At 40.0% G+C, this 20,790-nt stretch overlaps 1 protein-coding gene across 13 annotated transcripts in view; it reads right to left on the bottom strand.

Annotated features, from left to right (window-relative positions):
- The window catches only part of LOC131243598 (uncharacterized), an 87,978-nt gene that overhangs the window by 57,461 nt on the left and 9,727 nt on the right, over positions 1-20,790 (bottom strand). For 4 of the 13 annotated variants that reach the window (XR_009170140.1, XR_009170141.1, XR_009170142.1 and 1 more), the window contains 2 exons: positions 16,408-16,488; positions 15,148-15,460 (listed from right to left, as the gene is read on the bottom strand). The exons of 1 other annotated variant lie outside the window; for it this stretch is intronic. Coding sequence is in view for 8 of the 12 variants with exons in the window: in XM_058243064.1 (XP_058099047.1) it covers positions 15,213-15,299; positions 16,408-16,488; positions 18,010-18,702 (861 nt within the window). In the remaining 4 variants the exon portion in view is untranslated. Of the gene's footprint in view, positions 1-15,147; positions 15,461-16,407; positions 16,489-18,009; positions 19,157-20,790 lie in introns of those variants that run through there. 8 more of the 13 variants (XM_058243069.1, XM_058243068.1, XM_058243066.1 and 5 more) reach the window with 7 other exon arrangements.

The following is a 20,790-nucleotide window of genomic DNA, read 5'->3' as shown; positions in this document are numbered from 1 at the left end:
ATAATTCATGATCTTATCAATATTTCTGCTTATTCTGATATTGTATGATTTATGGATTACCGGTATTTCTGGTCTTATATGATAATGTCATTATGTTGAATGCTTGGCACTTACCTTGTACACACACTTACACAACCCTCTAAGCTTTCTATAAGCTTATGCACGATAGATGCGTGCAGGTGATGTTAGGTTATAGCAGTGTTAAGCTTGGAGCGTGCAGCGGTCTTTTAGAGCTTGGTTTTTATTTACGTATTTCCTTCCAATATTGTACTCAACTGATTATATTAGGGGATATGTGCTGATGATGTTGCCTTTGTGAATTGGGTAATCTTGTAGTTATGCTTATTGCTAGTTAAATGAAAAAAAAACCCTCCTTGTAGGATCTCAGGATCGGAATCTGGCGTATGGACGCTAGAGCCGAGAATGGGGTACTACGGAGGCTGTTGGCACCGGATTCGGCGATCGGGATTCCTGTGAATCCGATTTTCAGATTTGGGGCGTGACAATCTCTCACCTATGAATAAGAGCATCCCTATGTAAGACGTGTTGTCTTTGTAAAGGACGTGTTGCCTTGTGTAAGCTCTCATTTGTGTACTTGTGTAGGACTCCTCACATTGTGTAGGCACGTAAGGCAACCTTGTATAGGTCCCTTAGTTAACCTTGTGTAGGTTGCAAAAGTTCGTGGTTAAACTTATTTAAAACCATTGGATATTATTTAATTATAATTGAGTGCAGATCATTTGTGTTGAAGGCAAAGGAAATTCTAATGCCTCCCCTCAAGCTAACAAGATTTGCCGGATTTTCCTCTCCCAAATAAATTGCTTGATATACAATACGACTTGTAATAGAGTAGTTGTCCTATATTTTAGCTTGTTTGTTTAGAAAAAAATGAATTGTTAAATGCATGAAAATGAACGTGAAATGAAACGAAATCGTCGGAATTGATCGTGAAATGCATGAAAAATGACCGTGAGGTGAACCGAATTGACCGTGAAATGCATGGAAATGACTGTAAGGTGAAGGGAAATGACCGTGAAATGCATGGAAATGACAGTGAAATGAAACGGAATCACGGGAATTGACCATGAAATGCATGGGAATGACAGTGAAGTGAAGCGAATTGACCGTGAAATGCATGGAAATGATCGTGAAATAAATCAGAATCGCCGGGATTGACCGTGAAATGCATGGAAATAACCATGAAGCGAAGTGAATTGACTGTGAAATGCAAGGAAATGACCGTGAAGTGAAGGGAATTGAACGTGAAATGCATGGAAATGATCGTGAAATGAAACGAAATCACGGGAAATGACCGTGAAATGCATGGAAATGACCGTGAAGTGAAGCGAATTGACCATGAAATGCATGGAAATAACCGTGAAGTGAAACGGAATCGTTGAAAATGACCTTGAAATGGATGGAAATGACCGTGAAGTGAAGCAAATTGATCGTAAAAAGCATGGAAATGACCGTGAAGTGAAGGGAATTGACCGTGAAATGTATGGAAATGACCGTGAAATGAAACGGAATCACTGGAATTGAACATGAAATGCATGAAAATGATCGTGAAGTAAAGTGAATTGACCATGAAATGCATGGAAATAACCGTGAAGTGAAACGGAATCGTTGAAAATGACCTTGAAATGGATGGAAATGACCGTGAAGTGAAGCAAATTGATCGTAAAAAGCATGGAAATGACCGTGAAGTGAAGGGAATTGACCGTGAAATGTATGGAAATGACCGTGAAATGAAACGGAATCACTGGAATTGAACATGAAATGCATGAAAATGATCGTGAAGTAAAGTGAATTGACCATGAAATGCATGGAAATGACCGTGAAGTGAAGGAAATTGACTGTGAAATGCATGGAAATGACCATGAAGTGAAGAGAATTGACCATGAAATGCATGGAAATGATCGTGAAATGAAATGGAATCACCGCAATTGACCATGAAATGCATGGAAATGACTGTGAAATGAAGCAAATTGACCGTGAAATGCATGAAAATGATTGGGAAGTGAAGGGAATTGAACATGAAATGGATGTAAGTGACCGTGAAATGAATCAAAATTGCCGAAAATGACCGTGAAATGCATGGAAATGACCATGGAGTGAAGCGAATTGATCGTGAAATGCATGGAAATGACCGTGAAGTGAGGAGAATTGACCGTGAAATGAAACAGAATCGCCCGAAATGATCGTGAAATGCATGGAGATGATCGTGAAGTGAAGCGAATTGACCACGAAATGCATGAAAACGACCGTGAAGTGAAGGGAAATGACTGTAAAATACATGGAAATGACCGTGAAATGATACGGAAACACCGGAATTAACCGTGAAATGCATGGAAATGAGCGTAAAGTGAAGGGAATTGACCGTGAAATGCAAGGAAATGACGGCGAAATGAACCGGAATTGCTGGAATTGACCGTGAAATGCATGGAAATGACCGTGAAGTGAAGCGAATTGACTGTGAAATGCATGGAAATGACCGTGAAGTGAAAGGAATTGAACGTGAAATGCATGGAAATGACCATGAAATGAAACGGAATCGTTGAAAATGACCACGAAATGCTTGGAAATGATCGTGAAGTGAAGTTAATTGACCGTGAAATGCATGGAAATGACCATGCAGTGAAGCGAATTGACTGTGAAATGCATCGAAAGGACTGTGAAATGAAACGGAATTGCCAAAAATGACCGTGAAATGCATGAAAATGACCGTGAAGTGAAGCGAATTGACCGTGAAATGCATGGAAATGACCGTGAAATGAAACGGAATCACCGGAATTGACCGTGAAATGCACGGAGATGACCGTGAAGTGAAGCGAATTGACCGTGAAATGCATGGAAATGACCGTGAAGTGAAGGGAATTGACCGTGAAATGCATGGAAATGACCGTGAAATGAAACAGAATCTCCAGAATTGAGCGTGAAATGCATGGAAATGACCATGAAGTGAAGCGAATTGACTGTGAAATGCATAAAAATGACCGGGAAGTGAAGGGAATTGAACGTGAAATGCATGGAAATGACCGTGAAATGAAACAGAATCGCCGAAAATGGCCGTGAAATGCATGGAAATGACTGTGAAGTGATGGAAATTGACCGTGAAGTGCATGGAAATGACCGTGAAGTGAAGGGAATTGATCGTGAAATGCATGGAAATGACTGTGAAATGAAACGGAATCACTGGAAATGACTGTGAAATGCATGGAAATGACCGTGAAGTGAAGCGAATTGATCGTGAAATGCATGAAAATGACCGTGAGGTGAAGGGAATTGACCATGAAATGAAACGGAATCGCCGGAATTGACCGTGAAATGCATGGAAATGACCGTGTAGTGAAGGGAATTGACTGTGAAATGCATGGAAATGACTGTGAAATGAAATGGAGTCGCTGGAATTGACCATGAAATGCATGCAAATGACCGTGAAATGCATGGAAATGACCGTAAAATGAAACGGAATCGCCAAAAATGACCGTGAAGTGAAGCGAATTGACCATGAAATGCATGGAAATGACCGTGAAGTGGAGGGAATTGACAATGAAATTTATGGAAATGACCATGAAATGAAATGAAATTGCCGGAAATGACCGTGAAATGCATGGAAATGACCGTGAAGTGAAGGGAATTGAACGTGAAGTGCATGGAAATGACCATGAAATGAGCGGAATCGCCCAAAAATGACCATGAAATGCATGGAAATGACCGTGAAGTGAAGTGAACTGACCGTGAAATGCATGGAAATGACCGTGAAGTGAAGGGAATTGACCGTGAAATGCATGAAAATGACTATGAAATGAAACGGAATCGCCGAAAATGATCGTGAAATGCATGAAAATGACCGTGAAGTGAAGCGAATTGACCGTGAAGTGAAGGAAATTGGCCGTAAAATGCATGGAAATGACAGTGAAATAGAACGGATCGCCAGAACTGACCGTGAAATACATGGAAATGTCCGTGAAGTGAAGCGAATTGACCGTGAAATGCATGGAAATGACCGTGAAGTGAAGGGAATTGATCATGAAATGCATGGAAATGACCGTGAAATGAAACGGAATTGCCGAAAATGACCATGAAATGCATAGAAATGATCGTGAAGTGTAGAGAATTGACCATAAAATTCATGGAAATGACCGTGAAGTGAAGGGAATTGACTGTGAAGTAAAGCGGAATCACTGGGATTGACTGTGAAATGCATGGAATTGATCGTGAAGTAAATGAAATGAAAGAAATTGGCCACGAACTGATTGAAATTGACCGCAAAGTGAATGAAATGGATTTTCGACCATCAACCTGATGGAATCTTGGAAAATAAACAGGTTGGTTGGCTAAAGTAGCTTCTCCTACCCCAAAATCATATAGGGTACATCAAGTAACTAATTTTGGTTTAGAAGATATTCTTGTTAAATGAATAAAGAAAGAAATGAAAAAAGAGAGAAATTTTTTTTATATGCTTATGTATACATATTTATATAAATATGTATTAGAGAAAAATGTAGGTAGAATGAAGTTATCCATGTAGAAAAAAAAAAGTGCACAGGTGAACGTGGGGCCCACGATGGGACCCACCCAATTTTTTTAAAAAACCGGGTGGCACTACGGCACAGGCGTCCAGAGGAGGTCGGTGGCATTGCCGCTGGATCAAGGTAATATTGCTCGAATTAAATTGTATCAATGGCTACGGCTAAAGCTACGGTTATAATCCGTCGCTATAGTAAACCTAGCCTTCAGCACCAGCCATTCCGCTCAAGGAAAAAGCAGGGACATTTTTGACCTTCGGCAAATCGTCCGTACATCTGGGGTTTAGTCTAGTCCGGTGAAACCGAGTGGGCTTAAGCGGGTAAATGGGTCGTACAGTGTTGAATTTCTCAACTTAAAAAAGAGAGTAACAGAGAGATGCCGTCCCTCATCGAACCCTACTTCCACAACCTTCTCCTCGAATGCAGTACTTGGTGAGTAAAGCTTGTGGTATTGTGTCGGTGTTGTTTTATAGGGTTGTGGGGAAAATCTGGACCGTCCAAAATGGTTGGGCCCCTGCAGGATGAATAATAGGATGGAAACGGATTGGCTACTCCCCTGCCACCAGCCCGGTGGTTGGTGGTCGGTTATCCGTGGGCCTCAACGTGATGTATGTGTTTCATCCATATTATTGTAGGGTTTCAAATTAAAAATGAGAGGGATATAAATCTCAGGTGGACCACACCACAGGAAAACAATAGTGATTGGATGTGCACCATTAAAATCCTCCTAAGGCCTTTTGTACTGTTTATTTGAAATCCAATGTGTTGATTAGGTCATATAGTCCCACATGAAGGGAAAAAACAAAAATCAGCTAGATCCAAAACTTCTATGGCCTCTGGAAGGTTTTTAATGGTCGACGCTCATTCAACACTGTTTCGTGTAATGTGGTTCAATTGGGATATACCTCATTTTTGGTCTCATTCCATAAAATGATCTGAAAAAATAGATGGACGGCATGGATGAAACTCATACATCATGGTGGGGCCCACATACCACTGACCACCAGCCATGAGATGATGACAGGATCCATAGATTTATGAATTCGGATCCTTTGCTTGCCACATGCAGAGAAATCATGCATTCCTTCATGGTGACTGGTCCAGCCCACATGCAGGCAAATCATGCAGTATGATGATCCAATTAGATTGCAACAAGCAATATTTTCCTGGTGTATAGCCAGCTGGTGTCATAGGTGGACAACTTGAAAACTGGACTTTATATTATAATATATAATTGAAGAAATAAATCGTGTGAATAAGTAATTGAAATTATTATATATTAAATTTATTTGTAATTAAAATAAAAAAAAGTATAACTCTTGTTTATGGCATACGGTTAACAAGGCCATGCTTCCTAAATGCTAGTTTGGGCCGGGTTCAAATCGATCTCCTTAGCTGCAGTGTTTCTTTTATTGCTAGAAAGTTCCTAATCGGGCTGCTGAGCCGGTTTGAGACGCATTGAGTTGTATCGAGTTGAGTGGTTTGTTGAGCCAACTCGATGAGTATTGTCAAGTTTGGAAACAGAGTTTCTCTGAGACTCAGCTTCAAAATGACTATATATTAAGATTTTACGGAGCAGATGACTATTAATTAAGGTTTTAGGGAGTGGATTAGGTGAGACCCCGGACTCACCCAAGATAGTGTGGCCCTTACCGTGGAGCCTACCTTGATGTTTGTATTTTATATTGACTTTGTCCATTTGTTTTTAAGATAATTTTAGTATTATCCCAAAAAAAGAAGCAGATTCAATTATAACGTGGACCATAAAGTAGGAAATAGTAGTGATTGACCATTAATGAGCCACAAAAGTTTTGGATCAAGCTAATATGTGTTTTTCCCTTCATCCAGATTAACGTAACCTTATCAACAGGTTGGATTACAAATAAACAATGCAGAATGTTAAGGTATGGTCCACCTGATAATCAGATCTACTTCATTTTTTGGATAATGCCCTTTAAATTATCTGAAAAAAAGGGATGGATGGTTTCAACCCTCATCAACAGCTTTGAAGCCAACAAGCAACTAGTCAAAATCCCTTATACTTGAGTTGACTTGGTAGCGAGTTTTAGACGAACAGCTAGCATGATAACCGGACTAAGAGACGATGCTAGATTCAAGCAAAGTTGCATCGGTGGTTTCTCAAACCATCCATGCATGCATAGATAAAATGGTGCATTCTAAATTCTACATTTGCCACCATCGCTATAAAGCTCTCCAAACAATAAGACGATCCTTGTTTGCTCACTATTCTAAGGTGATTGCTGAACCAAGAACACAATAACCGGCACAAATCAATATGACCTAGATAACATATCCAAGATACATGAACCGGGCATAAACACAAAATTTCCTACAACCCAGTTACCATAGGTCACTTAACCAGATGCTACATAGATTCCACCACAATGTCCGTACACATCAGCCTGGCCTAATTTTAGCTAATATTATAACATAAACTCAAAACTAAGGCAAATCCAAAACTAAAGCAGGCCACGCTACAGAAAGTGAGGGGATGAAAATGCTTACCCCTGAAACTTTCTCAGGTCATCGTGATGTGTATGCTCTCTAACTCATTCGTAAGGTGATTCCTCAAAATGAAGGTAAAACACAAATATCATCCTGGTACAAAATCTATATGGACCAAAAATAGCCGCAATGGTAGTTTGTTGAATCTTTACTATTTTTTGTGGTATGGCTCACTATAAATCTACCCAAAAGATATCATGGTGGGACCAAAAAAAGCTTTTGGTCGCCCAGGTTCCAGTAATCTGCCGTATCTAGGCTGGCAGCTTTGCTTGCATACCGAGTCTCATTGACAGGACAGTCCTGTTTACCGGGGAATCTATGCTGGCAGCTTTGCTTGCTTACAAGGTCTCGTTGACAGGACAGTCATGCTTTTTTATTAGTAGTTCTCGTATGTAAAGAGCTAGTAAAAGAGTAATACAAATCTTTCATGCTCAATAAGTATGGGATGCGGATTGCCTATCATGCTACGTCGCTATTGGATGGTACTCATGGGGCCAATATATGTTTTATGCCAGCTGTTATTATTTTGAGTGCAAATTGTTTTCATCGAAGGCACAGGAACATTCAAATAAGTCGCTACTCATTGATCCGTGTTATTGCCAATGACTCCAGCTAACACTGTATCTCTCTTTACCAAATAGATTGTGTTACACAACATGACTTTTAAATGTCAAGTGGAACACATCACATAATATAATGGGGATCCAACAACTACGGCTGAAACCTTTCTAGGGTCTACTGTAAGTTTTTGGCCATCTAACCTCTTCATAAGGTTACAATGACCTAGATGAAGGGAAAACGCAAATATCAGCTTCATCGGAATCTTATGTGATCCCAAGAATTTTTTAATAGTAGGCGTACAATTCCCATTGTTCATCCAATTCCTTTTTTTTTTTTTTTGTTTTTTTTTTGTTATGGTAGTATGGCTGACTTGAGCCTTGATCTGACTCATGTTTTGTCTCATTTAATACAATGGTACGAAAAAATGGATGGACGGTGTGGATTTGATATATATGATGGAAGTTCCACATATCAACACTCTCCTGTTTTTATTCTCTTTACACTTGGAATGTGTTGCACCGGAGCGGATTAGGTTAGATCGGGCCTCACTGAAGACTGCAAGGCCCTTACCAAATAATAAAGCAAATCCTTTTCTCACGTGTACCAGACCGAATAATAAGCTTGGGTTCTATTAAATGCAAGAGTCACATGTTGTGGTTTATTTGAGTCGTTGGATCAACTTTTTTTTTGTGCTCGTACTTTAAAATGATCCAAGAAAAGGGGTGGACAAGGGGGATAAACAGATACATCATTTGGCCCACCAGAGAACCGTTGTTCATGGCTAGAGATGGTGGAGTAGGATTCTTTCTTTCTTTTCTAAAGCGGACGGCTTGTCACAGCTGCGGTCAGAAGCTAGGTGGGCCATTGTGATGTTTGTGAGAAATTATTCTGTACATCTATATTTTCCATATGACGTTGATGCATGAATTAGAAATGAACATATCCAAAATTCAAATTAATATGAAAATGTCCATTATTGAAATCTCTATGGAAATCTTAGACGTTTATATGTGATCCATGCCCTTCTTGAGGTCATTTTCCCTTGATTCAAAACTTATGTGGCCCATGAATGTTTCAACGGTGAACGTTCAATCTCTACTGTGTTTCAACTGTGGACATTCAATTCTCACCGTTTACCACTCAATTAAGTTTTGGATCTGCTCATTTTTAGTTTCATGTTCTATAATTAAATGTAAAACGGTTGAGAGGAAAGTGGATTGCGAGGGGTGTTGATGTTACCAAGTTATATGGCCCACCATGATCTACTAGTTATATTCAAACCATGCGTCCATTTAGAAATTGTTTTATGGCTTTAGATTTTTTAAAAAATGGGATAGATCCAAATCTCAAATGGACCACACCACCTAAAGTAAAGTAGTGGGGATCCAATATTTACAATTGAAAACTTCTCGGGGGTAAAAAGTTATGGAATTCAATCCCTACTGTTTGGGTCCATTTGAGCTTTGGATCTTCTCATTCCCTGGATTATGCCTTAAAATGGTCTCTACAAATGTATGAACCGTGTGCCCACATACCTTAATGACGTCACTTCAGTAGCGACTATTGCTACTCAATTTGGCAGTAGGTAATCCGCGTCGGAAAATGAGTAATGACTGTAGTTCTGAAAGACATTTAAAAAGTACAGAGTGATCCAAGGACCACTAGTTCAAATGTGCTCCTTCATTCGTGCGATGGGCCCACCCTGATGTCTATACCAGATCCAGGATCAAACAGGTGTGAATCTTGGGAAAACATGAATACCAGCTCCATTGAAAGGGTTGTTGGCCCCCAACAAGTATTTTATGGTAGGCTTACAATAACCACTACTTTTTTGTTGAGTTGTCCACTTGAGATTTGGATATGTCTCAGAATTTGGCCCATCATATAAAGTAGTCTTGAAACATAGATGGACGGTGTGGATTAGTCACGCACATCACCGTGTACCTGCACCAGCGTCCGTCAGCAAGGTGTCTCCTGTACAGAGTCAGTTGACAGTACGTGGCCCTTATTTGGAAACGCTGGATCACCGAACGAAGTACATCTTAAATTAATTGGAAATATTAAAAAACAAAAGGCGAGATATATCATGATTACATATTTTCTAAATATTAAAAAATTCTTAAACCTCGTGAAATAAAAATAAGGGATTTTGTCATACGTACTTCGCCTTTCTTGATGTTTGTTAATGCCAAATGTGGAGAGTGCTCGTAATTTTATACTAAATTTCCCTGGCAACCGAGGTATAGCATATGTGTGAACAAATAATGCGTTCAGTGGTTTGTTATTTTTTTTATTTTTAACATTTTAAATTTAAAATTGCCCTCGGTGAGGGAGATTTTCTCTTTTGCATGATACTCAGTACAACTTTTAACATGTGGCACTTCCCTGGGCTAACCATGATTCATATGTTAGATCCACACTCTCCATCAACTATTATATATTATTCCGGAGCATAATCCCAAAAAAGGTCACATCCAAAGATCAAGTTAACCACACTCATGAATGTAGTGGGAATGGAATGACCACTGTTAAAACCTTCCAAAGTTCCACTGTGAAGCTTATTTGCCATTTAATCTCTTTATAAGGTCATATAAACCTGAATGAATTGAAAAATCAACTTGATCATAGCCTTCCGCGGCTACAAGAAGTTTTCAATGGTATGCACCCAATTCTCGCTGCCCACTTGAGCTTTAGATCCAGCTTGTTTTTTGTGTTATTTTCTAAAATGAGATGAAAAATGGATAGACAGTGTGGGTAGAATATATACATTGAGATTGCCAAACAGAGTCCGGACCGTCCATCTCTAGCTCCATTCGATGAAGCGGATTGGCTGGAGTATCGTATCGTGCAAAGACATGGGCTGCCGCTCCTAGTTGTAAAAACGGTTCAAAGGATGTCAAAGTTACATGGGCTCCAAAATGTACTTATTATATCCACGTCGTTCATCTATTTTGTGAGATTATTTTAGAACATAGTAACGAAAATTGTTCATATCCAAATCTCAAGTGGACCACACCAAAAATAGAAGTGGGACAATGATTCTCACCATTAAAACATTCGTAGGGCCCACCATTGCGTTTATTTCCCATCCCATCTGTCCATAAGGTCACACAGACCGGGATGAAGAGTAAAAACAAATATCATATTGATCCAAAACGTCTGTAATCCCCAAAAGGGTTTCAATGGTACACGTTCAATCCCCCCACATCTTTTTGTAGTGTGGTCCACTTGATCTATCAATCTGTCTTATTTTTCTGTCTAAGCCTTAGTACAAGCTCTCTAAATGAAAGGATGGTTGGGATATAACACATGCCTCATGATGGGACCCACAGAACTTACTGACATCAACACACGGGTCAAATGGGTGGCGTGTGGTACACCAGCCAATCCTATTTCGTTGGTGGGATTAGCACGGCAATTCCCTCTCCGATTAAGGGGAACGGATTAGGTGAGACCCGGATCCATCCAGGTGGGTGAGACGCCTGATTGTGGGGGCCACTGTGATCAATGTGACTACATCCTCACCGTCCATCTGTATTGAAAGCTCATTTTAGGGCATGATTCAAAAAATAAAGCAAATCCAATTATTAAGTGGACCATACCGTAGGAAACGGTAGTGATCGACCATTAATGGACTATGAAAGTTCTGGGCCACATGATATTTGGATAACCCTCATTTTTGGAATCATTCCTTAAAATGATTTGGAAAAATAAATGGATGGCATGGATAAAACACACATTAAAAATTTATTGTGGGCAATAAAGGCTTTGGATTAAGATGATATTTATGTGGTCATTTGATCCAGATCTTTTTTACATTATCAGCAGGTTAAATGGCAAATAAACATTACAGTGGAATCTATAAAGTTTTTAATGGTAGGAAAATATTTCATACGTTAGATTCAAACTTCAGATTCAGATTTAAGAAACAGGCCCTGATCACTTTGAGTTATGCATATGAATAAAATTTTGTATTTTCGTATTAACGAAACTATCTCCCCATTGCTGCACTTGCAATCTTTCCTCCATGTACGGTTGGATACGAACAAGAAACTTCTCTGTTCAGCACAAACAGGGAAGTCGGCAGGGAGAATACCTGGAAGAAGGTGAACGAGCGGCGTAGAGTCTCTTTAGAGGAGGATGACAGAGGGAGAAACCACCTATATATTTACAACTTGTTAAAATTTACCAAAATGTCCTTGGTCTTACAACCAGGGAGGATGTATTTTTAAAGAGGATCACCACTTCTGCCAATCATATGATGATCCAGACCGTTCATTTAAAATTTCCCTTCGTAGATTGCCCCAGTTATTAAAAAAATCTCATCCAGCAAGGCGTGCCATGAACATCCGTATAATACTGATTGTAGGTGTAACTGGTGCCCACGTAGAGCTTCTTTGTTGCTGTTGAAGTGACATTTTGTAAGAAAAGAGGAGGATTTTAGCCTTTTTGAGGTGATGATGTCTTGGCATTGAGAAGGTCTTTTTTGTTTTGGTTGGGTTGTATGTAAATCGCACTTAGATTTTCTGCACTTTCATACAGTCTTCCGATGCATCCAACCATGCCTCCTCTTGTCAGGAGCTTTGTTACAGAGCCGAGGGGTAATGTGAGGAGATTGAAGAGAAAATCAATGAATTCTTTTCCTGCTTCTGCGAACAGGACTGTGTTGGATTTCTCGTATGACCTAATTAACAGGTTGAACATCGAATAAACATTTTTAATGGTGGAAATTCAGTCACCACTGTTTTCGTGTGGTGGTCCACCTGAAATTTAAACATGCCTCTTTCTAGGTTCAAGCCCTAAAATGATCAGGAAAAATGAATGGACAGTGTGGATAAAACACATACATCAAGGTGGCTGCGTGACGAGCCAAACCGCGTTAGCATAGCGTGATGCTGTATATTCAGGCGCACTGAAAACTGTGCACGTGTCATACATGCACCTAACATCAAACCGTCCACATAGTTGTATCGATGGTATGGATCCTCCACCTAAAATAAGATTGATTATACCATTCAGAGCTACGATTATGGGCATTTACTTATATTGAATTGTGATGATTGGTGATTCTCTATTCTAACCGTCCATTTGATGTCCAAAAATATCCAGTATGGATTATAGATTCAGTCTAGTTTTTGGGTTATGAAACAGATTTACTGGGCCCCACGATTTGGACGGTTTAATTTGGAGTGCAAGCTGGTCAGGTGTACAATAGATGTGTGCATCCGTATTTTCAATCCTACTTCCGCAGGTAATCCATATTTTTCCCTACGACGGTTGGCCTTCCGAGGATTGGGATGTAAGTGCGCATTTACTAAGTGCATGTGTGGGAAAATGATAACGTTCCTTATCAAGTTCCCTCCATTGGGGAACGTGTAAGCACTTTTAAATAAAAAGTAATTAATTAAAACATGGAATGGATTTGACCTCGTGGCGTCTTCCGTGGAAAAGCTGTGTGAGCCCCACAATGATGTTCATTCTTTTTTTTTTCTTAAAATTTTTTTTTTAATTATTATTATTTTTAATCAAGAGCCTAATCCAAATCTCTAGGTGAGGCCTAACATGATATCTTTGAGAAATCCACACCGTCCATCTGTTTTTCCAGCTCATGTTAGATCATGATCCCGGAAATGAGGCAAATCCAAAACTCTAGCAGGCCACATGATAGGAAATAGCAAGGGTTGAACACCCACGATTAAAATATCTAAAACTCAAGTCTACCAATAAAATGACAGTTTATCATCCACTCAGGATAACTTAACCTTTGAAGCGATTGTGACATATAATCCTCCTAATAGGCTGACCCTACCACGCAGATTACCCATTGCAAAAATCAGTCCCATCCACTCTGTACACTTTTATTTTGCTATTTATCGATTGTTATATATTATTTCCACAGTGTCTCACTTGTTGAGAGGACATGACTGGATCATAAGTCATTTTGCTCAAGTCATTTATACCTAAAGTAACTAATCTTGTTTCTACTTATCCAACAAATTAGCATATCTATCCAAAAAAAAAAATGTAGAAAAGTTTGTTTGGTTTCCAACATCACGTGAATAAATCTCCCATTTCTCTATCTTTCTTTATGTTTTTTTTTTTTCTTTTCTTTTTTCAAAGATCTTTCATTAAAATCTCTTCCAATTTTTACTTATTTCACATCGGGTTCACCTTTAATATTCACCATACATCATGTGGGGCCAACATTTGATGTGGACCATTTATTATGTGGGGTTCACCTTTAATATCCACCATACATTATGTGGGGCCAACATTTGATGTGGACCATTTATTATGTTGGGCAGCTTTCATCGATACTTGCTCCTATTTTGAATTGCCATGCATTGCTAGTGTTCAATTCTACAAAATTATCCATGTCTCTACTCGGCTTTCAAGAACAAGTGATGAGATTCATTAGCAGAGAGGGCTATGTAACAAAGACATTTGTGGGGCCTACAGTGATGTCAATGTTAAATCCATTTTGCCCATTAGCTACTTCAGCTCACTTCAGCTCATTTTAGGCTATAGGTTAATACCAATCGTCATTGACCTCGATTCCTACAGTCTGAAGCTAGGTGGGGCCTACTGTGATGTTTCTATGAAATCCACACCATCCATTTTTCCAGCTCGTGTTAGTTCATGAAGCAAAAAAATGAAGCAAATTCAAAACTCATGTGGGCAGATTGAACGCCCACAGTTGAAACATTCTTGAGGCCACAAGTTTTTCATCATCCCAAAGCTGTTGTGTTTTAAATTCGTGCTAATGAGAATGACCTTGTGACCAGTTTGAATGCGCATAGACATTACAATAGACCTCAGAAAAGTTTCAACTGTAAGCTATCATCTCCCACTTTTTCCCATCGAATGGTCTGCTTTGAGCTTTGGATCTACCTCAGTTTTGGGTTCATGTATGGCACTGCAAGAAAAGTTCATATCGTGATGCCACCAACGTGACTGGGCCAGTCACGGAAGTTTTGGATTGTGAAGATATTTCTTCTTTCTTCCATCTTTTACCTCATGAATAGGTTGAATGGCATATAAACATCACAGTGGGTCACTGGAAGTCTCCCTTGGTGTGGCCCACTGAGTTGTGGATCTGCATGATTTTAGTGCATCATGTGGCTCACAATCCAAGATCAAAGCTGTGAAAATGGGGAACTGATTTAGGAGGAATTAGATATGTGGCACCATGTGTCTGCTAATGGTTCAATAATCTAGACCATTCATGTCAATTTCATCCATGGTTAAAAGACTGATCAGCAACTCCCACCAACTCATTCAGCCCTGAGTCCAGTTCCCACTCGCCCAAGTCAGAGCTGACTCAGCGCGTCTTGCTTGAGTTGAGGGTAACTCAGATTTGACCTGTGTTGTCAAACCGGATTGGGTTCAACTGAGTCAAAGTTGACTCGTCAGAGTCGCACTCCACATACGGTTCCTAAAACCATGATTCCGTGGTCGGGATTTGAGCTAGATATGCAAAATTTACAGACATTATGCCTACAGAGTTCATTTGAAGAGCTCTATCACAGATCATAAACATTTCCAGCCAAAACGTTCCAAAAAAGAAAAGAGGAGCAGTATCCAAAATTCCAGCTACTCCATGGGTTCGAGCTTTACTTGGAAGCCACCAGTGAATGCTCTCTTCGACGACGCTGGGGATGATTTCATCGGGGCCGTACCCTAGAAAACCAATTTACAAATAAAACAACATCAGCATAGTAGAAAATTGCAAATGAAGAAGATTTAGGTGATCCTCACTAAGGATATGATTAGTACCCTGAGGGTATCAATCAGTGCAAGTGAGATTCTGTCACATGTGCTCTGGCCTTTTTATGCATTACCTGCAAATAGATGGTTAAAAGCAGAAAATGCAACATAGCTCACATTCAATGAATAAGGGTCCCAAGATTGGTGGCTAGTGTTTTGCAATATCTGAGAATTTTGGCGCATGGCCGATCAATGGTCAGGCACAACGTACAAAATGGTCTGGATCAATACACCGTGGCCTTGTTCATTGGATTAGGATTAATGATCCTAGTATTTTTGGTTGGGTGAACATTTCAGACCCCTAGTTGATCAGAATAATGTAATTCCTTCCAGAGGGAATAGAGGTTGTTTATAAGGCTCTGGCTGAGAGATCATATCATGGGCTTTACAATTTTTATAACTGGGGTCATGGTGGTATATTGGGGCCACTTTTTGTTGCTTGAGCACCCAAATCTCCTAAATGAAACAAATCCTAATACTTTATCAAGTGGCTCAATAGTTAGGGGTGGGAATGGGGGCCTGGCTAGAATTGGCCCTAGCCCCCCTAGCCCTGATCAGGCTAAAAAGGTTGGCCCTGGCATTATAGGATTGGGCCAAATCGGGGCTGGGGTCATTCTGGATTAGGGCCGATATATGAGAAGAGTGAATGGTCATGGGTTTAAAATAGTCCAAAATAAGAATCTTATAGGGGTATCACATCTATCAACAATTAGTCACATCATATAAATGATTTTGATCATTGAAACAAAACCGCCGATTGAAGAATACACTTAAACTATCATGGTTAATCTGAATCACAAACTGCAGTACTTCTTTAACACCATAAATATTTCCAATCAAATGTTCTTAAAAAACATATAAAAAGGAAAAGTATATACATTATATTTTCTAACTAACATCTCCCAACATCAGTCAATGTTGTTGGGAAATTCCAAGGCATAAAATGTACATAAGATTCCCACACAACAGCAATTTACAATAGGAGATGCTCGGTGCACAGAGACTTTTTTATCTACATTACCGGCACATTCTTTGACTTTTCTCCAAATACATCAGTCAGCACTGTCTTTGACTCCAAAGAAGCCTTTAAAAGCGCCAAACCCTAAGAAATGGATTTATAAATAAATCACGCATCAAGTATAATAAGATAAATTTAAATAAATATTGAATCCCACATGATATGAATAATATTGTAGATGTATTAGTGGGGAGAAGTGGGACCCTCTTTTTAAAAAAAAAAGAAAAGAAAAGAAAAAAAGAAAAAAAAAGAAGGAAAGAATGTTATATTTCACAAGAAGGGGATTTACAGAGCCTTCAGGCAGGCATCACAAAAAGGACGATGCCTCACCTATCGTATAAGGAGCCTAAGCTAAATCCCTCTCAAGTAACCTAAGCCTACTTTATCCAAAAACAGGAGGCCTTTAGCAATATCAGGGAGATCGGCCTGGGCGGAAAAAGTGGAATTTGCTTGCGAGGCACTGCCTCTCCTGGCTAGGTGGTCGCCTACCGCATTAGCCTTCCTTGGAGTGTGAGCAAAGGAAATGTCTAACCTGCCTTGCAAAGCCCTGATCCTCGCGCACCAATAACGCAGAGACCATGCTGGCTTAGAGATGGCTGACAGGATCTGCATAGAGGATTTGGAGTCGCTCGCCACCTCGATTTTAGAAAAACCCAACTCAGTACATCTCGTTAGACCCTCCTAGATGGCCCGCAACTCAGCTCGAGAGCTGGAGCCAATGCCATAGCCAAAGGAGAAGGTAAAAATAATTCCCAATCTCTACCAAGGCCACCTCCGCCCAATGGCCCTGGGTTTCCCAGCGCCGACCTGTCGATGTTGATCTTGATCCAGCCTCTCCTGGGTCTCATCCATTTTCCCACACGAGGGGTAGAAGTGGGACCTAAGTTTAGCTTGATAATGCTAACCATCTTATCTATGGTTTGCAAAAATGGATGGTTGTAACAAAATAGTGCACATTAAAAGGGTTAGGATCGTCCAATTCCATGAATTTTTCACCTTTGCGGTGTCCAGGTTGGAGGCAGACATACCATGTGTCATTTAATAAATATGGGATATTGTTATGAAGTTAGCTTTCCCCAATGTCCCAAAAAATTTTAAGAAACACATGGGAAATGCAGACTCCAATTTAGTTCATATCAGTGATCGACCTTTTTCTATCACGATCAATATGGGCCATTCATTTTTCAAGCCATAAATAGCAAGATTAATATTATTTGATGGAGATGGCGGAGAATTAATGGTGAGAACCACAAGGTGGATGGGCTATGTGAGCTCAATATGCATCTTACTTGTGTGGCTCACATATAAGTCCATTTCAGTTGGGCCACCATATTTACTTTGAGCAAGCATGTGACACTTTTAGCATGTCCAATCTGTTAAATGTTTTGCAGAATGTAAGACCAGTTCAATAATTTTATCTTCAAAACACAAAATCTTGGGTTCGATGTAACTCTAGAAAATTTGTCCAAACAACATTAACCCAACCTCTTCGCCCAACTCCATCCAATTTATGGATTTTGGAGCATGAGGCTAGAATCAACGGTTTGGATCACTTATGGATGGATGCACTTGTACAAACTAGTAGAGTAAGAGAGATGCCATTACCTCATCCATGCCCACTTCCACAACCTTCTCCTTGAGTGCACTCAAGTCCCTGACTTGGTACTTGTTGAGTAGAGAAAGGCTGGATATGGTAGACATGGGCGTCACCACCAAATCATCCATCACCATGTAAGTCACCACACCCTTAACACAACCTCCTCCACTGTCTGATCCAGACGCTGCGCCTTTAGGCCTAACATAGAGAAACTCCTGGAACATTGAATTGTTGCAAGATGGACACGCCACACCCTTAACATCTGCAATCCAGCGGTGATTGATGTAGTTGGAGTTGCCGCATGAGTAGTACTTTGATGAGGTGGAAGCACCATCTTGCAGCAGAAGGGGAGGATTCTGACTGCTCAACGGAATAGACATCTTGGGGTTGAGGAGGGTATTTTTGTCAAAGTTGGGTTGCAAATAATCAACGGTGAGATTTTCAAGGCTATTGTAGAGGCTTCCAGTGCATCCCGCCATGTGTTGCTTTGTGAGGAGCTTTGCGACGTACCCGATTGGCAATGCTAGGAGGCTGAATAGAAAATCTATGAATTCTTTTCCAGCCTCTCCAAAGAACACCTCTCCTGTGTTCTTGTTTAGGACAAGCTTTAAGCTGAGCTTGGATGCCATGGTTTGGGTGGGTAATTTCGGATTGCAAAGCGTGGTTTTGGTGGGTGACTTGGCCTGTGGTCTTGTGTACATGCCATACGAAAATATTAGGAAATATTAGAAATTGGTTGAGCATCTCCTCTCAAGTTGATATATGTTCAATATTAAAATCTAAATGCTTGTGTAACTAGGACACATGTTTTAAAAAATTTCCATGTTGATATGCGTCCAACATGGATGGAGACGGCCGAAGCAAAAATCAATTTTCTGTCTAATTTATCACCATCTTTTCATTTTGGGGGTACTTTTCACACAAAATAATAAATGTTATTATTATTTATTTTATGGTGGAGAATAGCTTTTGTCACCAGAGGGGATTCTTCAAATGCTGCTGCATGGGTTTCATAAAAAAGAACTCCCGGGAGACTGGCCCATTTAATAGAGAGCTCAGGATCTTGTTAGAGGGAAGATGGTCTCGCTTAACCAAGCGAGCACAGAAGCAAATGGCCTGGCCGATAGTATAGCTAAAGAAGAGGACACTTTTTTTTTGACAGATAACGATAAATTTGATTGAAAAAAGAGATTACAAAAACAGGGAACTGATCAGCTGAGATAGCCAATCAGATGCACCCTAAGAAAGATAGATTACACCCCTTTAGCTTATCAACTGCTAAAGCCCATTCAACAATAAACTGAAAAACCCTTTTAACTATATCCTCTATCGATTTGGAAATGTTGTTGAAACATCTCCCGTTTCTCTCTTCCCACACAGCCTACCACAGAATAGAAAATTTCCAGAGAATAGTCTTTTGGGAACCACACTTAACTCCCTGCCAAGCACTTAGCAACCTACCAGCCGAATTCGGAAAAACCCAATGCACTGGATCGATGTCCCTGGTATATCTCTATTTTTATCTTGACCAGCGGTCAGGTAGTCGTGTGTTGTGGGAATTATTCCCCTTGACGAGATGCCAGCTTGATTTATAGCCTTTCTTTGAATAAATTACCCTTCAAAAAAATAATTGATGGGATCTTTTATTTTTTATTTACATAAAAATAACGGCAATGCACTACCCAATCACATTACTTAGAGTTTTCTCAGCATTTTTTTAATTTTTAATTTTTTTGGAAGATAACGGAGAATATATTAAAGAAAAGAAGAATACAAAAAGGACTGCTGAGCTAGCAGACCAAAAGAAACTAAGAACCTAAAAAAACAAGATTGTAGTCTTTTAATCCCATTACATTCGTCACCCATTCAATAACCAGGTTTTTTGCAATAGAGCCCACTGAGTTAGCCGTAGCCTGAGAGTCATTGAACACTCACTCATTCCTTTCCGTCCAAACAGCCCACCAAATTGCAATTATCGTCATTCTCCAGATTCTGGTTTTCATTTTATCGAGTTTGTGACCGAGCCAAACTGCAAGTAAGGATTCAGCTGATGAAGGGCTGCAGCTAACAAAATTGAATCTAGGCCAAAAATCCCACCAAATATGAGATATAAAAGGACAGTGGACCAAAAGATGGTCTACTGTCTCTTCATCACACATGCAACAGCGGCAAATATTAACAAGATGCATCCCACGCTTCCTGAGGTTGTCAGTCGTAAGGATCCGGTTCATAGCTACAAGCCAGGCAAAAGAGAGAACTTTGGAGGAGCAGCAATTTTCCATAAACCAGTGGAGATCTGCGATGAGGAAGGAGAGTTGAGATTGAGGAGCGCATAAAACGATTTTACCGAAAATTTACCGGACCTATGGCGATTCCAGATGAGTTTGTCGAGAGAGGAAGCGTCCAACAAAATAGAGGAGAGAAAATGAAGCAGCTCGACATATTCGATGACCTCCCTCTTCCCCACATTTCTGATGCAGTTGATTTCCCAAACCCCAGTATTTCCCAAATATGAATAATTGCTAGCTATCATGCTGTCTTTACTCTTTATTGGCAGCAATTCTAAAGATCCCCGGAAATCTACTACTGAGAGTGTACTCACCTAACCACTGATCTTCCCAGAACCTGCTTCTCGATCCATTACCTAGGTGGACAAAGCCTATGTTTGAAAGCACAACAGATTTCTGACACAAGATGCCTTTCCAGACATAAGAGGCTCTGTAAATGGAGGTGTCGCTGGTCCACCAACCACCTGAAGAGGAGCCGTATTTTCCTTTGACGATGATATT

Source organism: Magnolia sinica, chromosome 4, assembly GCF_029962835.1.
Source record: "Magnolia sinica isolate HGM2019 chromosome 4, MsV1, whole genome shotgun sequence".
In the NCBI taxonomy this organism is placed as follows: domain Eukaryota; kingdom Viridiplantae; phylum Streptophyta; class Magnoliopsida; order Magnoliales; family Magnoliaceae; genus Magnolia; species Magnolia sinica.
This window is presented reverse-complemented; position numbering and strand designations above follow the sequence as displayed.